The sequence below is a fragment of the Rhagoletis pomonella genome, unplaced genomic scaffold, assembly GCF_013731165.1.
Source record: "Rhagoletis pomonella isolate Grant_MI unplaced genomic scaffold, Rhpom_1.0 Rhpom_scaffold_00003, whole genome shotgun sequence".
NCBI classification, from domain to species: domain Eukaryota; kingdom Metazoa; phylum Arthropoda; class Insecta; order Diptera; family Tephritidae; genus Rhagoletis; species Rhagoletis pomonella.
This window is the reverse complement of record NW_023458557.1, coordinates 88,836,683-88,855,229: the sequence shown is the minus strand read 5'-3', so window position 1 is coordinate 88,855,229 and position 18,547 is coordinate 88,836,683. Positions and strand designations below refer to the sequence as shown.

General features: G+C 36.0%; 1 protein-coding gene across 1 annotated transcript in view; it reads left to right on the top strand.

Annotated features, from left to right (window-relative positions):
* LOC118736408 overlaps positions 1–18,547 on the top strand; it is a 117,379-nt gene that overhangs the window by 50,150 nt on the left and 48,682 nt on the right. Inside the window, exon 2 of the mRNA XM_036466501.1 lies at positions 15,689–15,760. Within this exon, the coding sequence (XP_036322394.1) occupies positions 15,689–15,760 (72 nt within the window). The remainder of the gene's footprint in view (positions 1–15,688; positions 15,761–18,547) is intronic.

Sequence of the window (18,547 nt, the reverse complement as noted above, 5' to 3'; positions counted from 1 at the left end):
GTTGGCATACACACACATGGTTGTGGGTTTTTTTTGTTTGCTTGCTATACACGTCTGGTTATTGTTTGTAGCTGCCACAGTAGTGGGGTCTGATTGAAGCTGTGTAATGGGTATTGTTTTTGTGTTGTTTTCATATGTTGTACATTGTAATTGTCAATTATTAAAATTTTTTTTTTTAGTTATTAGTTAACATTTTGATTTTTTCGGTGCGGAAATATTGTTACGTTTTATTCCTATCACAGTGGGGGGTCTTTTACTATTCCATGGCCCTAACTTATTGTGTCAGTCTTGAAAAAATAAAAAAAAATGTATTTCAAGAAGAAGAAAAAACTTAAAAATATGTTTATTGCTGTACTTTTTAAATCTGGATATACGATTATTACCAAATAAATTGCTTGGTGCTTGGTCCTGAGAAAGTGTTAACTTACATATATCATTTAACCGTTCTTTGACCTTCAAACCGATAAGTGTTTCCATATTTCTACCCTCAACATATTTCCCAACAAACACAAAGACGAAGGCGACATCGTATCGAATTCGAGACGAACTCGAAAAAATAAATTTCTCGAATATATTTTTTGGGCTCGTTTCGAATTCGAGGCGAGCTCGAGTAAATCAGTTTTCTTGAAGGATTTTTTTCTAACATCGTCTTCGAGGAATAATCAAGAAAATAATTTATGAGTGCTCATACACTCAGATAAGAGTTACATAAATACGAATTAATTTTAACCCCACTTTATTATATTTCAGCTGCATTCCAATTAACGTCCAAAGATGTTTCGAAAAAAAATCAATAATTCTCGAAACGCCAACGATTCGAAAAATAAAAATTGTAGAATCTCCAACGATTCGAAAAATAAATATTATAAAATCTCCAACGATTCGAAAAATAAAAAATTCTCGAATCGCCAGCGATTCGAAAAATAAAAATTATAGAATCTCCAACGATTAGAAAAATTAAAAATTCTCGAATCGCCAACGATTCGAAAAACTAATAATACTCGATTCGCTAACGATAGGCGACTTTCCTACGAATTCGAATTCGCCGATCTATCGCCGCGAAGTATCGTCGCTATAGTTCTATCAGAGAATATGAACACGTCTCGAATTTAAGGCGAATTCGTTGTGTTTATTGGGCTTATTGAGATTTCATATGTGTACTATGATAATAACAATAATAATAATAATCATAATATAATATTAATATAGACATAGATTTCATAGATTTTACTAGAAAAAATTTAAAAAGGAGTGAGTTTTTTGTACGTTTAGTTATAACGAAACCAAATTTTACATTTCTTTTATGCAATTGATACACACTGTACGTCATGCATAGCTGGTTTTGCACTTCCATCTCTATGACGGGTATCAACCCTGATGTCCCAAGATGTGTTAGACTCCCTTTTAAAAGCTAAAAGTTTATTGGTAGACGAATTCCCAACCTTAAGTGTATCGACTGTGGAAGAACTGAGGTACTGCAGTCTAAGTATGGCCAATGCCGAACAATCACAAATAATGTGCTCCGACGTGAGCTCGTCTTCAAGGTGAAGATGGCAATCACTCTCTGTGGAAAGACCACAGATGATTATGGTCCGTCAGGTTGCCAATAGCCAACTTTATATCGGCTCTGTTCGAAATATATATAACTTTCCTAGCGTCAAGATAACCAAAAGTCCCTCCCTCTCCCTACCCCTCCACAGTACTTAGTGCATTCCGAGTTAAGCCACGGTTATATTTTAAGCCTCGAAGAGGACAAACTGAGTCCGTAAAACGGTTCCGGCACCACAAGTACGGACGATGAACCATCCCTTGCCAATTTATCAGCGGCTTCGTTGCCCACGATCCTACAGTTTACTGGTACCCAGCACAGTAATACCGTGTTCCATGCTAACAAGAGTTGAATAGTGTCAGAGCACTCTTTGACGAGCCTGCAAGTGATCGTCCTATTAGAGAGGGCCTTTATGGCCGCCTGGATGTCTGAAAATATATGTAACTAGGAACATGACTTTTAAACCCTTCTCAAGTTTCAGTAAGCAAAAATTGAGATTGCTGGTTCCTCGGCCTGAGAGACCGTTGACAAAGTACCCATTGCAATAGAAGTTTGGTGCCAGGTCCAAAGATACCCACTCCTAGTCTGCCCTCCATCTTTAATCCGTCTGTGTACCGGTGTACATAGTTGGAATCTAGTTCTGGTATGGTAAACCATTCGACCAGATATCTCGGTCTGGAGTTTTGACCTGAAGTTTTCTTTCAAAGCAGATTTCCTTTGGCAGAGCGTCGGAGAACTTGAACCTTGTATTTGGTCAAAGTATCTTTGTGTTGTGTCTTGGTTTTAAAAGTACTGTCAGCCGTGAAAAAAAAACTATTTTATTTTGACTTTATCTGTAACTATATTAGTCTTCAAATATAGGTTAACCCACCAATTTGGGTGATGTTTTAAACAGATTCATTATGTAAACAAATGTGTGCTCTCTTGGAAAGGGAGACCACAGCAGCCGGATGACAACATTTACTATCGCTAATTTTGATCGCAAAAAATCTCCCAACAACACGCAACATCTAGTTACATTCCCCACGTAATGCCAGATTTGGCTGATTACACATTGTTACTCTTCCATGTTGTATACTTCTAGCAAGAATGATAGAATACTCTCAATCGTGTACTTCTAGGACCCACTGCTGTTCACTTAGAGAATTTTAGCGCCTAAATTTTTGCGTAGCGATTGTCACATTTCTGCTGCAGAGTTCCGTAGATAAGTGAAACGCCTGAAAGTCTTTTTTGAGAAAGACTTTTTTACATTTAATATACTTACATTCATACATATATACGTATATAAGAGTGACCAAGGCGATTTACGCTACCGTCCAGTTGCTAAATAAACAACTTAACTTATAAGTATAAGTCTAGGCTTGCTGAATTCATAAGTTCACAAAACAAACAATGCATTTTTTGACCGGTTTTCGTGCTGTCAAAATCTTTTATATTTGTTGTTTGGTTGGTAATAGCGAATAAACTTTGCGCTCAAATTAAAAAAAAATTCAAAGCTATGGACCTTGTTTTCTATAGGTTCGATCTAGGTAAGGCAGCTATACTCTCCACATTGTGGCGGCTCTTAACATATTATTGCTACTCCCACAACTCAGGCTACAGATCGGGCTGCTGGTGGACGGGCGGGGAGAACAGGACTCCCTGGGAGACAGTAAAGTTTATATGGGCTTCTCTGGGTGATCGTGTCAGATTTTGATCTAACTAGTATTCGATCAGTGCAAAAGACGGCCCAATTTTCTGGTGGAGCCGCGTCTGCCGATCGATGCCTGACCAACGAAAGAACCGGGTGGCTAAAATCCAAACTCTGAACACCGGTCGAACTACTGCTTCAATAAGCCTTGCCATGCAATCGGTGTTACTGCGGTAGGCTACTGTCTTTTCCATTTACTGGCATAAACAAAATTTATTCTAATTTATATCGAAAATCTTTAGACGAGCTACATTAAACTCAAAAGTAGTCACTATTTGACCAAACCAGCATGACAAAGGTCAATCCGGCAGTCAATGTAGCCAGTAAGCTGCCAATGGTCACGTTCAAGAAAATCCTGTAAAACCAAAACTAGGTTCTAGCTGAAAGCAGCTTTAGTCTTTCATTTCTGCAAGATACGCATTTACTGCTTTATTTACGAAAAGTATAACGATCACACGGTGTCAGGCTGAATTATGTTCAGACTCTTAGTAGGATAACGCAACGATGTCTGACACTATAAGCGTTTACTCGGCAACTTAAGGATAAAAGTTAGAAGTCGGCGCATATGTGCAAGAATATAAGCAAAGCTCTCATTCTGGCTTCGTGCATTTCAACACCCAGAAGGAGATCACGCACTTCACGCTGAAGAGCGATCACCTTGTGACATTTTCACCAAACCATCGGTTGGTAAGCAACACTGAGCTGAGTTTTGTTTCGGTTGATGCCATCTCCAAACCACTATAAGTAGCTAATTGTACTGCTACAGGAGGACACAGGGTCCCTTGAACTTTATTTGTTTTTGCAAACAACCAGAATTTTTCAACGGCGACGTGCCTGAAAAAAAAAACGTCCAAGTTAATAAAACTAAGTGAGATCTGGACGTCAGCCTCATGATAGAAAGTAAGTTTTCTCGAACAAATATAGGCCGAGGCTACTTCCTGCAATGACAAAAGATCAGCAAATTTAAAATTTCATGCTACAACTGCTGCCCATAATATGACATCAACTGCTATATGGAAAAACTCATAGGTGATGGAAAGTGGTCAGCTGTTTCATGTGGTCTTACTTAAAGCCCACGCACCAGCGACTAAAATGGATGTGGTGAAGTCCAGAAACCGGTATACATAGTCGACCACCTTTAGGCAGGGACCAAAAATAACTGTTATCTCGAATTTACAAATTGAAAACGTTGCCTGAATTCTGAAATTTAACGAAAACGTTGTTTCATAACAGTTATTAGATGAGAAATATTTTTTCCGTTGCTGATAAAGTTATTTCCCAACGTTTATTTTTTACGTTGCTCGATAACGGTTATTGCCCAACGTTTATTTTTTACGTTGCTTGATAACAGTTATTGCCCGACGCTTATTTTTACGTTATCTGATAATAGTTATTTCACTCTCTCGCTTTTATTTCATCATCTTTATCTTATTCTCCACCTCCATCTTCATCAATATCCTAATTTTACAACGTTTATCAGACAACGTAAAAAATATACGTTTTAAAATAACTCTTATCCAGTAACGTAAAAAAATAAACGTTGGGAAATAACTCTTATCGGCAACGGAAAAAATATTTCTCCCGCATAACAGTTATCAGGCAACGTAAAAAGTAAACGTTGGGTTATAACTCTTATCGACGAAATAAAAAATATTTCTCATCTAATAAATGTTACGGAGCAACGTTTTTGCTATAAAACATATAACTGTTATGTCCCTGCCTTTAGGTGTCGGTTGCAAAAATCAATTCCGAGCTTAAAGCTCACTTTTGATGCATGAGGCCTTTTGGCATACATCGATTTGGAGTCTTGCCCTTTCAGCAGGAAAGCTGCTTGGCTGGCTAATAGCTGGAATGAGGTCATTATGCTCGCGTGAGATCCCCACAGAGCTTCGAAGCGACCGCTAACTCCTCCTAAGAATAACTGTGTTTGTAAAGCAATTTTTTGTGGAATTTAGACCCACTTAAATTTTTTTAAATTCCTCTAAATATAATGTCACCAATACCTTTGCTCTGGAGACTGTACGAGACATACAAATTTTAACTGTGCTTCATAAAAGTTAACTTTAACAAATTCAAACTTCCAAGTGAATTTAACAATGTATATATTTTGCGGTATAGTAAGACGCAATAAATACTATTTGGGAGAAATTACGTATGTGCACTCAACATGTGCAAAGTTTCTCAGCTGCTTTGCTGTCAGAATGAAAATTAACAGTCATATTTCACGCCAAAAAGTTATATGTGTGCATTCGCGTATGCATGCAATGGTAAATTTATATACTTGGTTGTGGGCGCAATCATGCACGGAAATACACACACACTATACATAACAAAGCAAAAGATTTCAGGGTTTGAAATGCAAAGCATAGCTACAAAGCAATCAGCATATAAATAACTTAGTTTATGTATATAAATAACTGGCAATGCGAACTATAATCCATGTCTGTATATAAATATTTTTTTACGTTTGAAAGTAAATGTCTACGTATGTGTGTTTAAATAAATATGGCGAAAATCAAAGAAATACTCATAAAGTGACAATGACAGATGAAACTGCAAGTAGTCTTAACACAATTTTAAAATTTCATGGTGTTGCAATAGGGTATACTTAATCGTTGTTCCGAATATGCAACTACAGTTTGATGGCCATACTCTATCCCGACTCTTGCGTCCTCGTTCGCGCACTCTGAGCAACGTGAGCAACCCACGTGCGAGATGGGGTAACCAATCCGAGTGGAGCTTTAAGTCACGGCAGAAAGAGAGAAAGCTTTGGTGGGACCACTCCTTATTCGGTTTAAGCGATCACAAAAGTCTGCAGCGTCTGTTCACCATTAGGTGCGGCTGCATAGGAGCAAGCAGTATTCGGTTGCGAAGCTACCTCTCCGTCCCAGCAATGGGTTGTGCGCTGGGTTGAAGGCCCGTCACGTTAAAATCCCTTCCAGTGAAGAAACAACATAAAATCCCGGATGAGAAGAATCCGAGCCCCCAGTCGATGATGACGGAGTCGATCTTCAATCGCCTGATTATGACGAGGTACGGACAGCAATAACGTGGGTGAAAAACAACAAAGCTGCTGGAGCTGACAGCCTGCCAACTGGGCCATTCAATTACGGAGGCGAGGAGTTGATAAGGTGCACACTTACTCTTATGCAGAATATGGTCAGATGAACGCATGCCCGACGACTGGAATTTAAGTGTGCTGTGCCCAATCCACAAGAAAGACGATCCCGCCATACATGCCAACTACCGCGGGATCAGCCTTATAAGCATAGGTTAACAGGGTCATATTGAGTGTATTGGGTGAAAGACTAAAGCCCATCGTCAACGAACTGATCGGGTTTATCGGTATAGCTATAGACTTGGCAAATCGAGCATAGACCATGTATTCACAAAAGGCCAAATCTTGGAAAAGACCCGTAAGAAAGGATCGAAACTAACCGACTATTTGTCGACTTCTACGCAGCTTTCGACATCAGTAAAAGTCGTAACCAGTCGCCGCGAGGTCTGAGTTTGGTATCCCCGCAATACTGATATGGCTGTGTAAAATGACATTCATCAATATAACTAGTTTTGTCTAAATTCGGAAGCTCCTTTCCGAGCCGTTTGATACCAACCAAGCTCTCATATAAAGTGACAGTCTTTCATGTGATTTGTTTAATCTGATTTTGGAGAAGATAATAAGCGTAGCAGAACTGAACCCCTCAGGAATAATTTTCTAAAATAGCTCGCAATCGCTGGCATATGCCGATGACATCGACATCATCGGTAACAAAAACCGCGAAGTCTGTTCTTCGTCTTCCAAGTTGGATAAGGAAGCAGAGCGACTGGGTCTGGTGGTAAACGAGGATAAGACGAAGTGTGTATCTCCTCCCACCATAAAAACAGTCAGCGTATCCGCGCTTTGGCACCCACGTTACTGCTGACAGATATAATTTAAGGAAAGCAGAGAATTTCGTTTACTTGGGAACCAGCACTGTGACTTTTTCGTGATAATTTTTTGACTATTTTTGGACTAGCTCAGTCCTTTTTCGGATCTATAGTTCGGGACCATTTAAGCCACATTTGAGTCCAGTTTGGGACCCAGACCAAATTTCATAAGTACCTGGTACTCACTCCATTTTATCATGCAATAAAAAACATTCAAATATTATAATTCATATTAATAGTTTGAGTTATTGGTAGTGTCAAATACATATTCCCAAAAATTTGGGAACGAGGAAAGTGGTGAGAAAAATTTTTCTTTCAATCACGCGTCAACTCTGACATATTTTGTTAATGTACATCGTATAGTATCTAGAAATAATTGTTGATTTATATTCAATTAAGTGTGCTTCACGGTACTTTAATTCCTCTCGCGCTTCTTGTGCGTGCGATAAAAATGGAGAATATAGTCAACCCGCCCAAAAAGGTAAAAATATTAATATCTTACTAACTTTTCGATACTAAAGCTGGTCTCCGGTAAGATAAAGGATTTTGGAAATAGACTAGGCATGGCACCGCCCATACAAACTGAAATTCTCATATCGCTTATCTCTGGAACCGCTTATTATAAGGTAATGGAATTTTATACACCTACATTTATACACATATAAAATCGCAAGAATCATTCAATTGGGAACGATTATCTCACAAATTTTAAAATGGCCTTGAATAATTGTTGTTTGGTGCAAAAGGCTTAAGAAGGATCAGTGTGTTTGACTTCCGATAGATGCAGCAGGGTTTGAGAGCTATCCTAAAAAATCATATTTATGATCAGATTTGTTTCACTTTAAGAACACATAAAAATAACCTAAAATTTGGTGTAACATGGTAGCCCAGTCGTGTGATGAAAAAATATTGGGCTTTGGCCCAGTTTTGACAAAAACCAATGTGAAACCGCCGTTAGAGAAGGAAATATTATCTTTTAATTTAAACCTTCAAGATACTTTCGCTACCGTTACCCAATCTGATGAAAAAAGAAAGAGTTTTTGTATGTGGATGTGGGCAATTTAGTTTTTAAGATCCAAGAGGCTCTCTGACGAATATAATCGAAAAACTTATTTACAGTCTGAATTGGTATATACTTGACATATAAGTCAGTGATGAACATCTCATCTATACATACAAATACATATGGATATTTTTGATAAATGAAAATCGAGGTTCCTTTTTTGGTCTAATTTCAAAAGCTACTGAATAAATTTTGAGGAGACTTGGTAGAATTAGCATTAATCAATCCGGTATTAACATTCATAATTATAATTTAAGTTTTCCTATAAATTCGCTATAAATTATGCTGGTGGACTTCAAAATAGTAATTCGCATAAAGGAGTTAGTATTGGTAACAGGTAAAATTCAAAAGTGTATAAAAAAAGATGTCGAATTTCGACAACTGGGCGATACTAGGATACATAAATGAAGATACTAGAATCATTATTATGGAACCACGTATGCAAACTGACCGTTTACGGTTTAAATACTTTAATTTGTTTGTATACAAGGGCGTAGCCAGACTTTCTTCTAAGGGGCTGGAGTTTATATAGAGGGAAAAAATGTTTTTAATTATATTTTTTTTATGTATATAAAACGAAATTTTTGGATTTAAATTTACAACGATACCTATTTTTTACAAATCGGTTAGTAATTTTTTTGTTTAAAATATTTTTCTTTATAAAAAAAGGTAGTTTTTGTTTTCAAGTGTTTTGTTTCTCAAATTTGTATACACCAAATATGCACACAGGAAAGGGGGTGCAATCGCCTTTTCAACGATACCAAATCCTTAAAAATCGGTTAGGATGTGATAGTTTGCATATTAGTCCTTGACATATATTTTTTTTCAAAAATAAATATTGGAAATCTCCAAGGATATTCAAGGGTAAAGTTTTGAAAGGATATTTTCAATATCTATTCGTCCTGGAGCACCCAAAAATTAAGTTTTGTTCTATTCCACAGAATTTTTTTTTTTATTTAAAAAAAAAATCCTTACGTCAGAAAGAAAATTAAAAACGCAGTTATACAGGATAACTTGGTTCTTAGTTTTGTAAATATATTGATTTTTTCGTGTGTTTTACAAATTTTTGGTTTTTGTCGCACAGTGTAATTTAATGTATCAGCGAACAGATAGATACATTTAAACTTATCTGGCCTAAGCTTGCTATTTTATGCATATATCCAACGACATTAAGCCTTCACACTCTCTAAACTATAAACAAACATTCAAGTTTTCTCAACCAAATACAAATTACGCTCTGCAGTATCAACAACAACAATTCAAATACATACACACAACAAAAAAGTTTGCTTTAAACATTTTTAGATGCATCGAGATTTTCTCCACAGCCGTCACATATCATCTTTAGTTGGATATTTCCCACAATTTTCACACCATTTTCACTTGGCTTCAGCATTTCTTGTGCCAACACGCCGTAATATATGCAAGACAGATGCACTCAGTGCATGCACACATTGCACAGTTGCTCCACAAACTGCTGACTGCACTTAATGTTGCACAACCGCTACGAACGACTGTAGCAGATTTTTTCTAACAAAGGTTGCCTGCTGTGTTTGCATGATCTCAAGCGGCCCCAGGCTTTACTATGTTTCGCTTGCATGGCATGAGTTTGTGTGTGTGTGTGGTGCAATGCGTGCAACATTTGATTGTTTACTTGAAAAGGCTCAAGCAGTGCGAATATGTGCAAAAAGTTTGTGTAAAATCAAGTTTATTGCCTGCCAATTGCAACAACAACACACAAGAATCGTATTAACAACAGCTGGCAGCGGCAACAACTCTACATAAAACATGCACTGATATATATACTCGTATATGTATGGATGTAGATATGTATGAATATATTCGCATATGCATAAATACATATGTATGCGCTTACATATGCATACATAAATAAAAAATTTTACTGCGTGTTTGTTTTTGTTTGGCTGATGCATTCGGCAACGTCAATACGGTGCTTGCTGCAAGTGGCACGTTTGTTTTGTTAGTTTTGCTTTGCCCGACACCACATTCGCCATTGCTGCCGCATTGCTGGCGATACCAGCTGAATTTGCAATGCATGGGTTGCGTTGGTGCGTCGGGTGTTGCCAATGCCACTTTTGTACTCATGCATGTTTGTCTGCTGCAAGAGTGAAGTGCGTGCGCCAGCTGTGAGTGGCAACATGTTAAATGTAGCCACTGATGCGTAGCAAAGCCGCTGATGTGTGTGCAATGCTGTACGCTTTTATGTTCGCGTATCCTCAGCTACTGGCACAAAGTCGCTTTTGCTGACATGAAACTTAAATAGTGTTGCATTTTATTTGGAGTTAACTGATGTGTTTAAAATCGGTTTGGCTTCCACCAACTAAATTATTTTGGTTTAAATTTTTTAAGGCAAATTTTTTTTTCTTCTTTATTTGAAAAAAAAAAACAGAACAGTACATTAGCATTTACTATTTTATCATTACCATTCACATTACAATTACAATTATCATTACCATTATTATTACCATTACCTTTACCAATGCCATCACGATAACCATTACCGTAATCATTTCCAGTACAATTACTATTAGCATTTCCATTACCTCTACTATTTCCATGACCATTAACATTACCATTACCATAACCCTAACCATAGCCGTTACCGTCATTATTACCATTGCCACTAGAATTACCATTAAGATTATCAATGCTACTACCACGATGACTACCAATACCATTACTATCACCATCATTTTTAATTTTACCATTTTCATCATTATTACCATTTATAATACAATTACCATTAACATTTCCATTACCATTACCAATACCACTACCATTTCCAATACCATTACCATTACCAATACCTTTACCATTACCAAAACCATTACCATTTCCAATACCTTTACCATTACCAAAACCATTACCATTACCATAAGTCTTACCATTTCCATTACTACTACCAATACTATTACCATAACCATAACCATTACCATGATCATTCTCATTACTATTACCATGAACGTAACCATTAAAATTACTGTTGCCATTATCATTACCATTACCAACACCATTACCATTACTATTCCTATTACCATTACCATTACTATTACAATAACCATAACCAAGAACATTAGCATTTACATGTACAAATCGACGGACAAATTTTAGTTAATCAAATACTACGTTCTATTACCTTAAGTGCTCGTAAGACGAACACAAGCTGTCATCCAATCAACTGAAAAAAATATGCATTGTGTGTGAATTAAGTACTACGCTTTAGGTGATCTCATACAAATTTTGAAAGCATGCCAATTTCGTTTTCTTTATGAGAAATTATGTGCGTATAAAAGTATGTATGTATATAGTCGTGAAATGCTATTAATCCATATCTGGTCTGCTTTCCTCAGAATTCAAACATACAATCATACATACTATTTGCATAGCAGATTTCAAATGCTGAATAGCCTTTGTTCTCTTTTCGGATATTTTTATAGACCATTTCATTCTCACTCTGACCGCCTACAATGAATATGCCATGACTTGACTCTCAACAAGTGTACATATGTATACGCATACGCGTACGCACGCAGTTCAATGTCTTACTTTTTGCTAGCCACTTTTATTTGTGGCTTGGTTGAATAGTTAAATGGTTGAATAACTTGATTTTGTTTATAAGCCGGTAGGTTAGCTGGAATGAAAACTGAGATGGCTTGTCTGTTCATTACGTTTATTATTAAAAGAAGTACATATTTACGTACATATGTATGTATATGTATGCGTATGATTGCATGTGGTTAAACGTGAATTTGCCACATACCATATGTATGTTTTTTTTTTGTACTTTTCTGATGCTTAAGCCTTTGTTAAGATTATTGCATGAATTTGCTCTTTTTGGCTTTTACTGGTTCTTTGTTTGTTGACAAGCATTCGGTTGTTGTTATTGTCGATGCTGGGAGACTTTTATCCATTTTCTAGCCGGTCTGTTTTTGCAATCTTTGGCTTAGTTTATGGTTGATCTGTATGGTTGATTAATTTACGAATGTCTGAGTAGCTGAATATATGCGCATATATTTTGGGACATTTGGGCAACGATTTTGATTTCACTTAAGTTGTTGTGTGTAACTTTAGGTCGTTCAGTTATTTATTTACTAAATACGTATTTTCATAAATTTATAACTTTATACTTTTGGTTTTCACTTTTCTTTATGAACGCATGCTTAATTCTTCCCTAGCCTGCTGAAAAAACTTAAAGTACACCAATCCCGCAACACCCAACTCTTGCTTTCTTTGAAGCAGACAACTGAGAGTTGCCTGAAACGTTGTTGGCGTTCAGGTGCGTAGTAGGATCATACCAGTTGATGAGATAGTCTGCCAATTCTTGCCCCGTGAAAAGCATAAGTGTGCCTTTTTGCTCGCGACGCTCCAGCAGTCACAATGGCCGACAGCGCAAAGCACTCGCGTGGTAAGCCTGAGGTGCCAGGTTCAAATCCTGGCGCAGGGAAAATTTTTTTATTTTTTGTTTTCTATTTTTATTTTATTTTTATTTTTTATAAATTTATTTTTTTTTTGCTATTTATTCTGATTTTTAAATTTAATAAAAAAAATATTTTTGTTTAATTTCTTTGTTTTTATAGCACAAGCATTTCTTCCTAAATGTTTTTTTGCAATGCAATTAGATTTTCAAAATAGTTATTTATTTATAAATTGAATAAATTATTTTTACTTACATTTATTTAACTTTAAAAATCTTAACCACCTCCAAGCGGCCTCGAACCTGCGATTTCAGAACCGGAACCAGCAGTCTTCACGTGACGCCACAGTCGACATTTGTAAGAAAAGCAACTAATTGCGTTTTATTTTTGGCTTTGGCAATTCAAAGACAGATATCGCTGGTCGCCTAAGTTCTTCGAAATTGTCGAACTGGTAGGCACATACTAGTTAATGAACTAGTCTTTTTTCTAACTGGTTTGGCTTTTCACTTGGACCAATTATCATCTATTTCTTTTGCGATGCGTAAGTTCAAATAACGTGAAATGTCCGATTTTACGGTGATGTTGTTATGTGTGCTATTGATATCTATTTTTTGCAGCTAAAATCTGCACGTTCGTTGCCAAGTATGCCACAATATCCTGTAACCCATAATCATTCAATTTTTATTTTGAATTTACTGAGTTTAGTGCGCATAACTTCTTTATTACTTGAATTGCGTAGCGCGTTAATTGAGGCTTCCCTGTCCGTGCAAATAATGTAATTTCTTTTTGGCAGTAGAAGCGGTGGAAGTTGGGGTGTTGTTACAAGAATCGGTTTAAGGGGATTATCAATCTCTTTAGAAAATTCTGCTGGTCCGGAACTAAACAAAAAATGAACACGAAAAGGTCCCAGAATGGTCGCGAACTAGTTCCGAAGTGATTTCGTAAAAGTCTTAAACTCCATGGTCAGCTGATTAAGTCAAGTGAGATTTTGACTAATTTTGGTTATTTTCCTTTCGCTTATTTAATTTTTATATCTTTTTATAAAAGTTTAGTAATTTACCTAACCACCGCTACATAAATCCATATTTCAAACTTCGTACAAAAATTATGAAAATTCAACAAACTTTAACAATTGCCCAACAATTTAATTTTAATTTTAAACTTTTTATTTAAAATTTTTAGACAAATTTTGGGTATGCAGTTTTGAAGCTCATTAAATTTTGGTAGGTTATGGTGCAAATTTCATGACGCTATAAAACTGAGTTGATGTTTAATTATTTTTTTTGCTGTTGGTGCAAGGTGAATAATTTGAATGTATCTTTTTAAACACGTAGCAACCCTTTTCAAATATTTCAAATGGTCAAACTAAAGATTTCCTAACATTCTTTCGTTTGACTGCGGTCTTTTTATATTTCATATACTTTTTGTATTAGTTAATTGAGCTAGGCATTTCAAACAGGTGGCAGCCCTCTTCAAAAGTATTTTCAAGCTTAATCCATGTTAACACTCCTTCGCCTGACATTGCGATACATATTTTAAATTACTAATGAATTAAGGGGAATTTGATTTTTTAAACATGTGGCAACCCCGCTAGGTACAGTTCAGAAATAAAAGTTTTTCAAACCCCCTTCGACTGATACCTATGTTTTAATAATTCATTAAACTTATTAAATAATTTGAATTGAACTTTTTAAACAGGTGGCAGCCCTCTTTCCACTGCTCAAAAATACTCTGGCGTTCAAACTAAATATTTCTTAATACTCCTCGTTTGACATCCATATTTTGATGTTTCAAGTAACTTTTGTATAAGTAAACCAGATTCGACATTTCAAGCAGGTGGCAACCCTCGTCAAAATATTTTCAAACTACTACTTTCTGAAACCCTTTTCGTTTGGTACCCATATGGTGACGCATATTTTTCTTACCTAATATGATTTTTTAAACATGTGGCAACCCTCCTATAGCTCAGCTGAGAAACAAAGCCCTTCGAAACCATTTCGGTTGATACCCATTTTGTAATAGAGTACTGGAACTTGGTACGGGGATATATAAAATCAAGACCATACTCGCGGAGCGTTATTGAAGAACGGAGTGGGGGAGGCACCTCCCATACAAACTGAATTTATCATACTACATACCTGTGGATGTATTTGTGGTAGAGTACTAAGATAATGAAAGAGGTTTAAGAAGGTTGCAAGGTTTGAAAATATTTCGAAGAGCGTTGCCACCTTTTTAAAAATTTTGTATTCAAATTATTTTATAAATTAAATAAATTATTCCAATTTGGTTATCAATACACATGCTTTTAAGAATGCATAATTGCTAAGCTACATGTTAGAGGGTTGATACTTGTTCAAACAAAAAAATTCATTTTCGATTAAAATATGTATCATAATATGGGTGTCAGACGAGAGAGGGTAAAGAATGTTTTAATTTGAAAATATTTTTAAGTGGGTAATGAAATAAGAATGTGAAAATCTCTTATTTTTTGGCTGCGTTTGAAACACATATGTATGTATGTACACATTTAATTGAAATTAATTGTACCTAATGTAACACGCAGAAATTTCATACACGCAGTGAAGCGGGTGAGGGCGAACTAGTGAAAAATTTTGAATTCTAAAAAAATACTATATCTATGTAACTAAGTGTGTACATTGTATAAAACTCTTACAGAGCTTATCTAATTCTTTGCTACTATTTTTTCTACTCTACTTTCATGTTGCTGCTGCTCATGTTACATTGGCTAACGACCGATTATGTACAAAAAATTATGCAATTGGAATAAACTGCTGTATGCACCTGGTGACTCTCACATTTAACTGGCAATTTTTTTTTTTATCCATCATCCAATGACGTTTGGCACCTCAACTCTGTGGATACCAACTCGTTTCACTTCTCCCATTACTGCTGTTTGCATTGATGTTGGTTAAAATTGCTTTTGTTGTTGGTGTTTTTACTGTTAACTGGCATGCCTTGGCTGGACTCGCCTTATTGAATTTCACTTGATACATTCGCCATAGAAATGCAAAATCATGAAGAACTGCTCGAGGATATTCGAGATGACACTTCAGTGAACCTTATACCTGAGAAAGGTAAGTGCTTTATATTAAAAAAAAATAATAATAATAATTTACACTAAATATTTACCGTTTTATTTTATGTGTAGAAAATTGTTTAAATGTCGATTCTAAATACTAACAGTCGTCATTCACAATAGCGGCGTTAAGGAAATTATTTCTCTCTGACCAAAATCCCGGTTTTCTTTTTTAAACACCTTTAAATGAATAATATTATCAAACTCATAACTATCCAACAAAACCCAAACGAAACAGGGTTAAGGTTATTCATATACTTTTTCGCCACCAGTTATTTCTGAGCCAAGTCACCCTTTTCGCTCTATGGTCAGCAGGTTACGTGGCCTTTGCACATAGGACAGTATCACTAATTCTATCTCTAATTACTATAAAAACGTTTTTTATAATAAGAAATACTTTTATTTTTTCATAATTTAATTTACTTTTGCACAAACAACTGAAGCTTTGGCATTGTTTTTTTATTCCAAGCGCCTCATTGTAAATCCATGACATTTTGAACTTCCTTGATATTATTGGCCTCCATTTGCATATTTCTTTTGCATATCGGCGGCATATCCCGCAAGAGACACACATACAAACCTATAAAAAGTGCACTTTTTCCGATCTCAATGCCATTAGCCGCAGCACTGCGGTCACATTCTACGATCCCTAACCACAATTTTCATAAATTTAACTGCTTACGTTTTAGCGGTGCTGATATCTCCATACCGTGTGACATTTTCCAATGCCTGCCACATACAAAAACCGCCATTTTCGCTAATACTCCTACATAATTTTACGTTATTTCTTATCCTTCTGCTGCATTTTTTACATTCCCAACTTTGCATGTAATTTCTTTTATATTTTATTCATTCTTTTGCTTGTTTGTTTTGTTCGCGGTTTTAGTTGCGATATTGGCTTATTGTTGTTGCGTGGTGTAATGTAGCCGAGAAGGAGACGAAAGCACAATGGCGTAGCTTGTGTGTGTGTGTGTGGCATGCAACATGACAGCAACGCGCCGTCTTGCTGGTTCACAAAGCCGCAATACCGAGGAAACCGAGCTGACAGGTGAATCTGCGGGTTGGTTTAGCGTTGCCAGACAGGCAATGAGACAGCTAAAGTGGCTTAATTTAGGAGAGTGTGTATCCCTGTGTATGTATGTGTGTGCGTGTGTGTGTGGCTAGGTGCCAGTGCTTTGTGGAAGTATGCAATGAGATAGCGATATTATGTAGCAGATTATCTTGTGCATTTATCGTGGACATATGTATATATATGTATATTAGGGTGGCTCTTAAAAATTAAATGAACGATTTTTTTTTTTTCAGTCTCACCCCCAAATGGAAATACTATAGTCACAGATGTCACATATAAATTTTGGTCCCGATTGGGGACGGTTAAGGCGTGTCGACACAGGGGGCATAGCATAGCATAGATTCCTCTATAGAGACTCAAAAATTTAAATATATTTTTTTCATTTAATACCCAAAATCGATACTAATAAAGTAAAGTGGGTACTACGTCTTCATTGGGTAATCTGAAATTTGACCTCCGTCCGACACGCCTTAACCGACCACGGGACCAAGATTTTTATGTGACATCTTCGACTACAGTAGCACTGGCGTAGGGGTTGAGGCTTTGAAAATCTGATGTAAAGATTTGCTTCCTACATTTAGGACAACCCTAATGCATATACATTTCAAATGCTTGCACGTGTACATACATGGATGATCCCCCATTAATACAAAAACAAGTAAATGTATTCAAATATCCAGGTCGACCATTTCTTATTTGAGTGGTTTTTAATATTTTTTCTCTTCATCTCCCATACGCCAACATATTAGTGTTATTGTGTATTAGGATGAAAGAACCTTCCGAGAGCTAAATTTGACAGATTTATGTGGACAAGGTGATTCGACAATTTCTATATATGTATATATTTTTTTTTTAACAATCGAATTTCGACAGTAACTGGCACTCATAGTTTTTGTAAATCGTTTGGAATACTTTTACACGTTGATGGAAGGTTCTTATCTAACTCCACTTGCCTGAATTTATTTAGTGCCATCCTAGTAGTGAAAGCACACATATTTACATATATATATATGTATAAATATGCCTTTAGTGTGGCATCAACTCAAAGAAGTATATTGTCACAATAAAAATAATAAATAAATAGTCATAAAGTATGAAGGCGGCAGCATGAATAAATCCTATTATCCTATTAATATTATAAACCTGAAAGTTTGTGAGTGAGCGATTCTGTTTGTTTGTAGCTCTTTCACGCTAAAACAGCTAGACGTATTTGAATAAAATTTGGCCTATGCCTAGATTAATAAAGAGGATTTTATTTGAAGAGGGTTGCCACTTTTTCAAATGTTAATATAAACTATTTTTTAAGTAAAACAAAATATTACAGCAATGTGTTTGTGAAAAAAAATTGTTTCAAAACCGATTTATTGCAATAAATTTTTCCGAAGAGAGTTACCACATTTTGAAAAACTTAAAATCAATTTAATAAACAATGTAAATCAAATATTTTGGTATGGGTACTAAATCAAGGTTTAAGGCAAATTCATCTCTAAATTTTTTGGAAGAGAGTTGCCATCTATTAAGAAATTCAAAATGAATTTACTTAAAAGGTTGCACGAAAAGTCTTAATCCTAGAACACACACCCGGGTACAAATGTATCCACTTTCAACTTTGAAGTGTTGTAACTTTTGAACCGCTATACCTCTATACCGCTAACTTCGGATCTAGGATTATTTAGTTTTGAGTTCAAATTCAAAATTTGAACCAGATCGGAC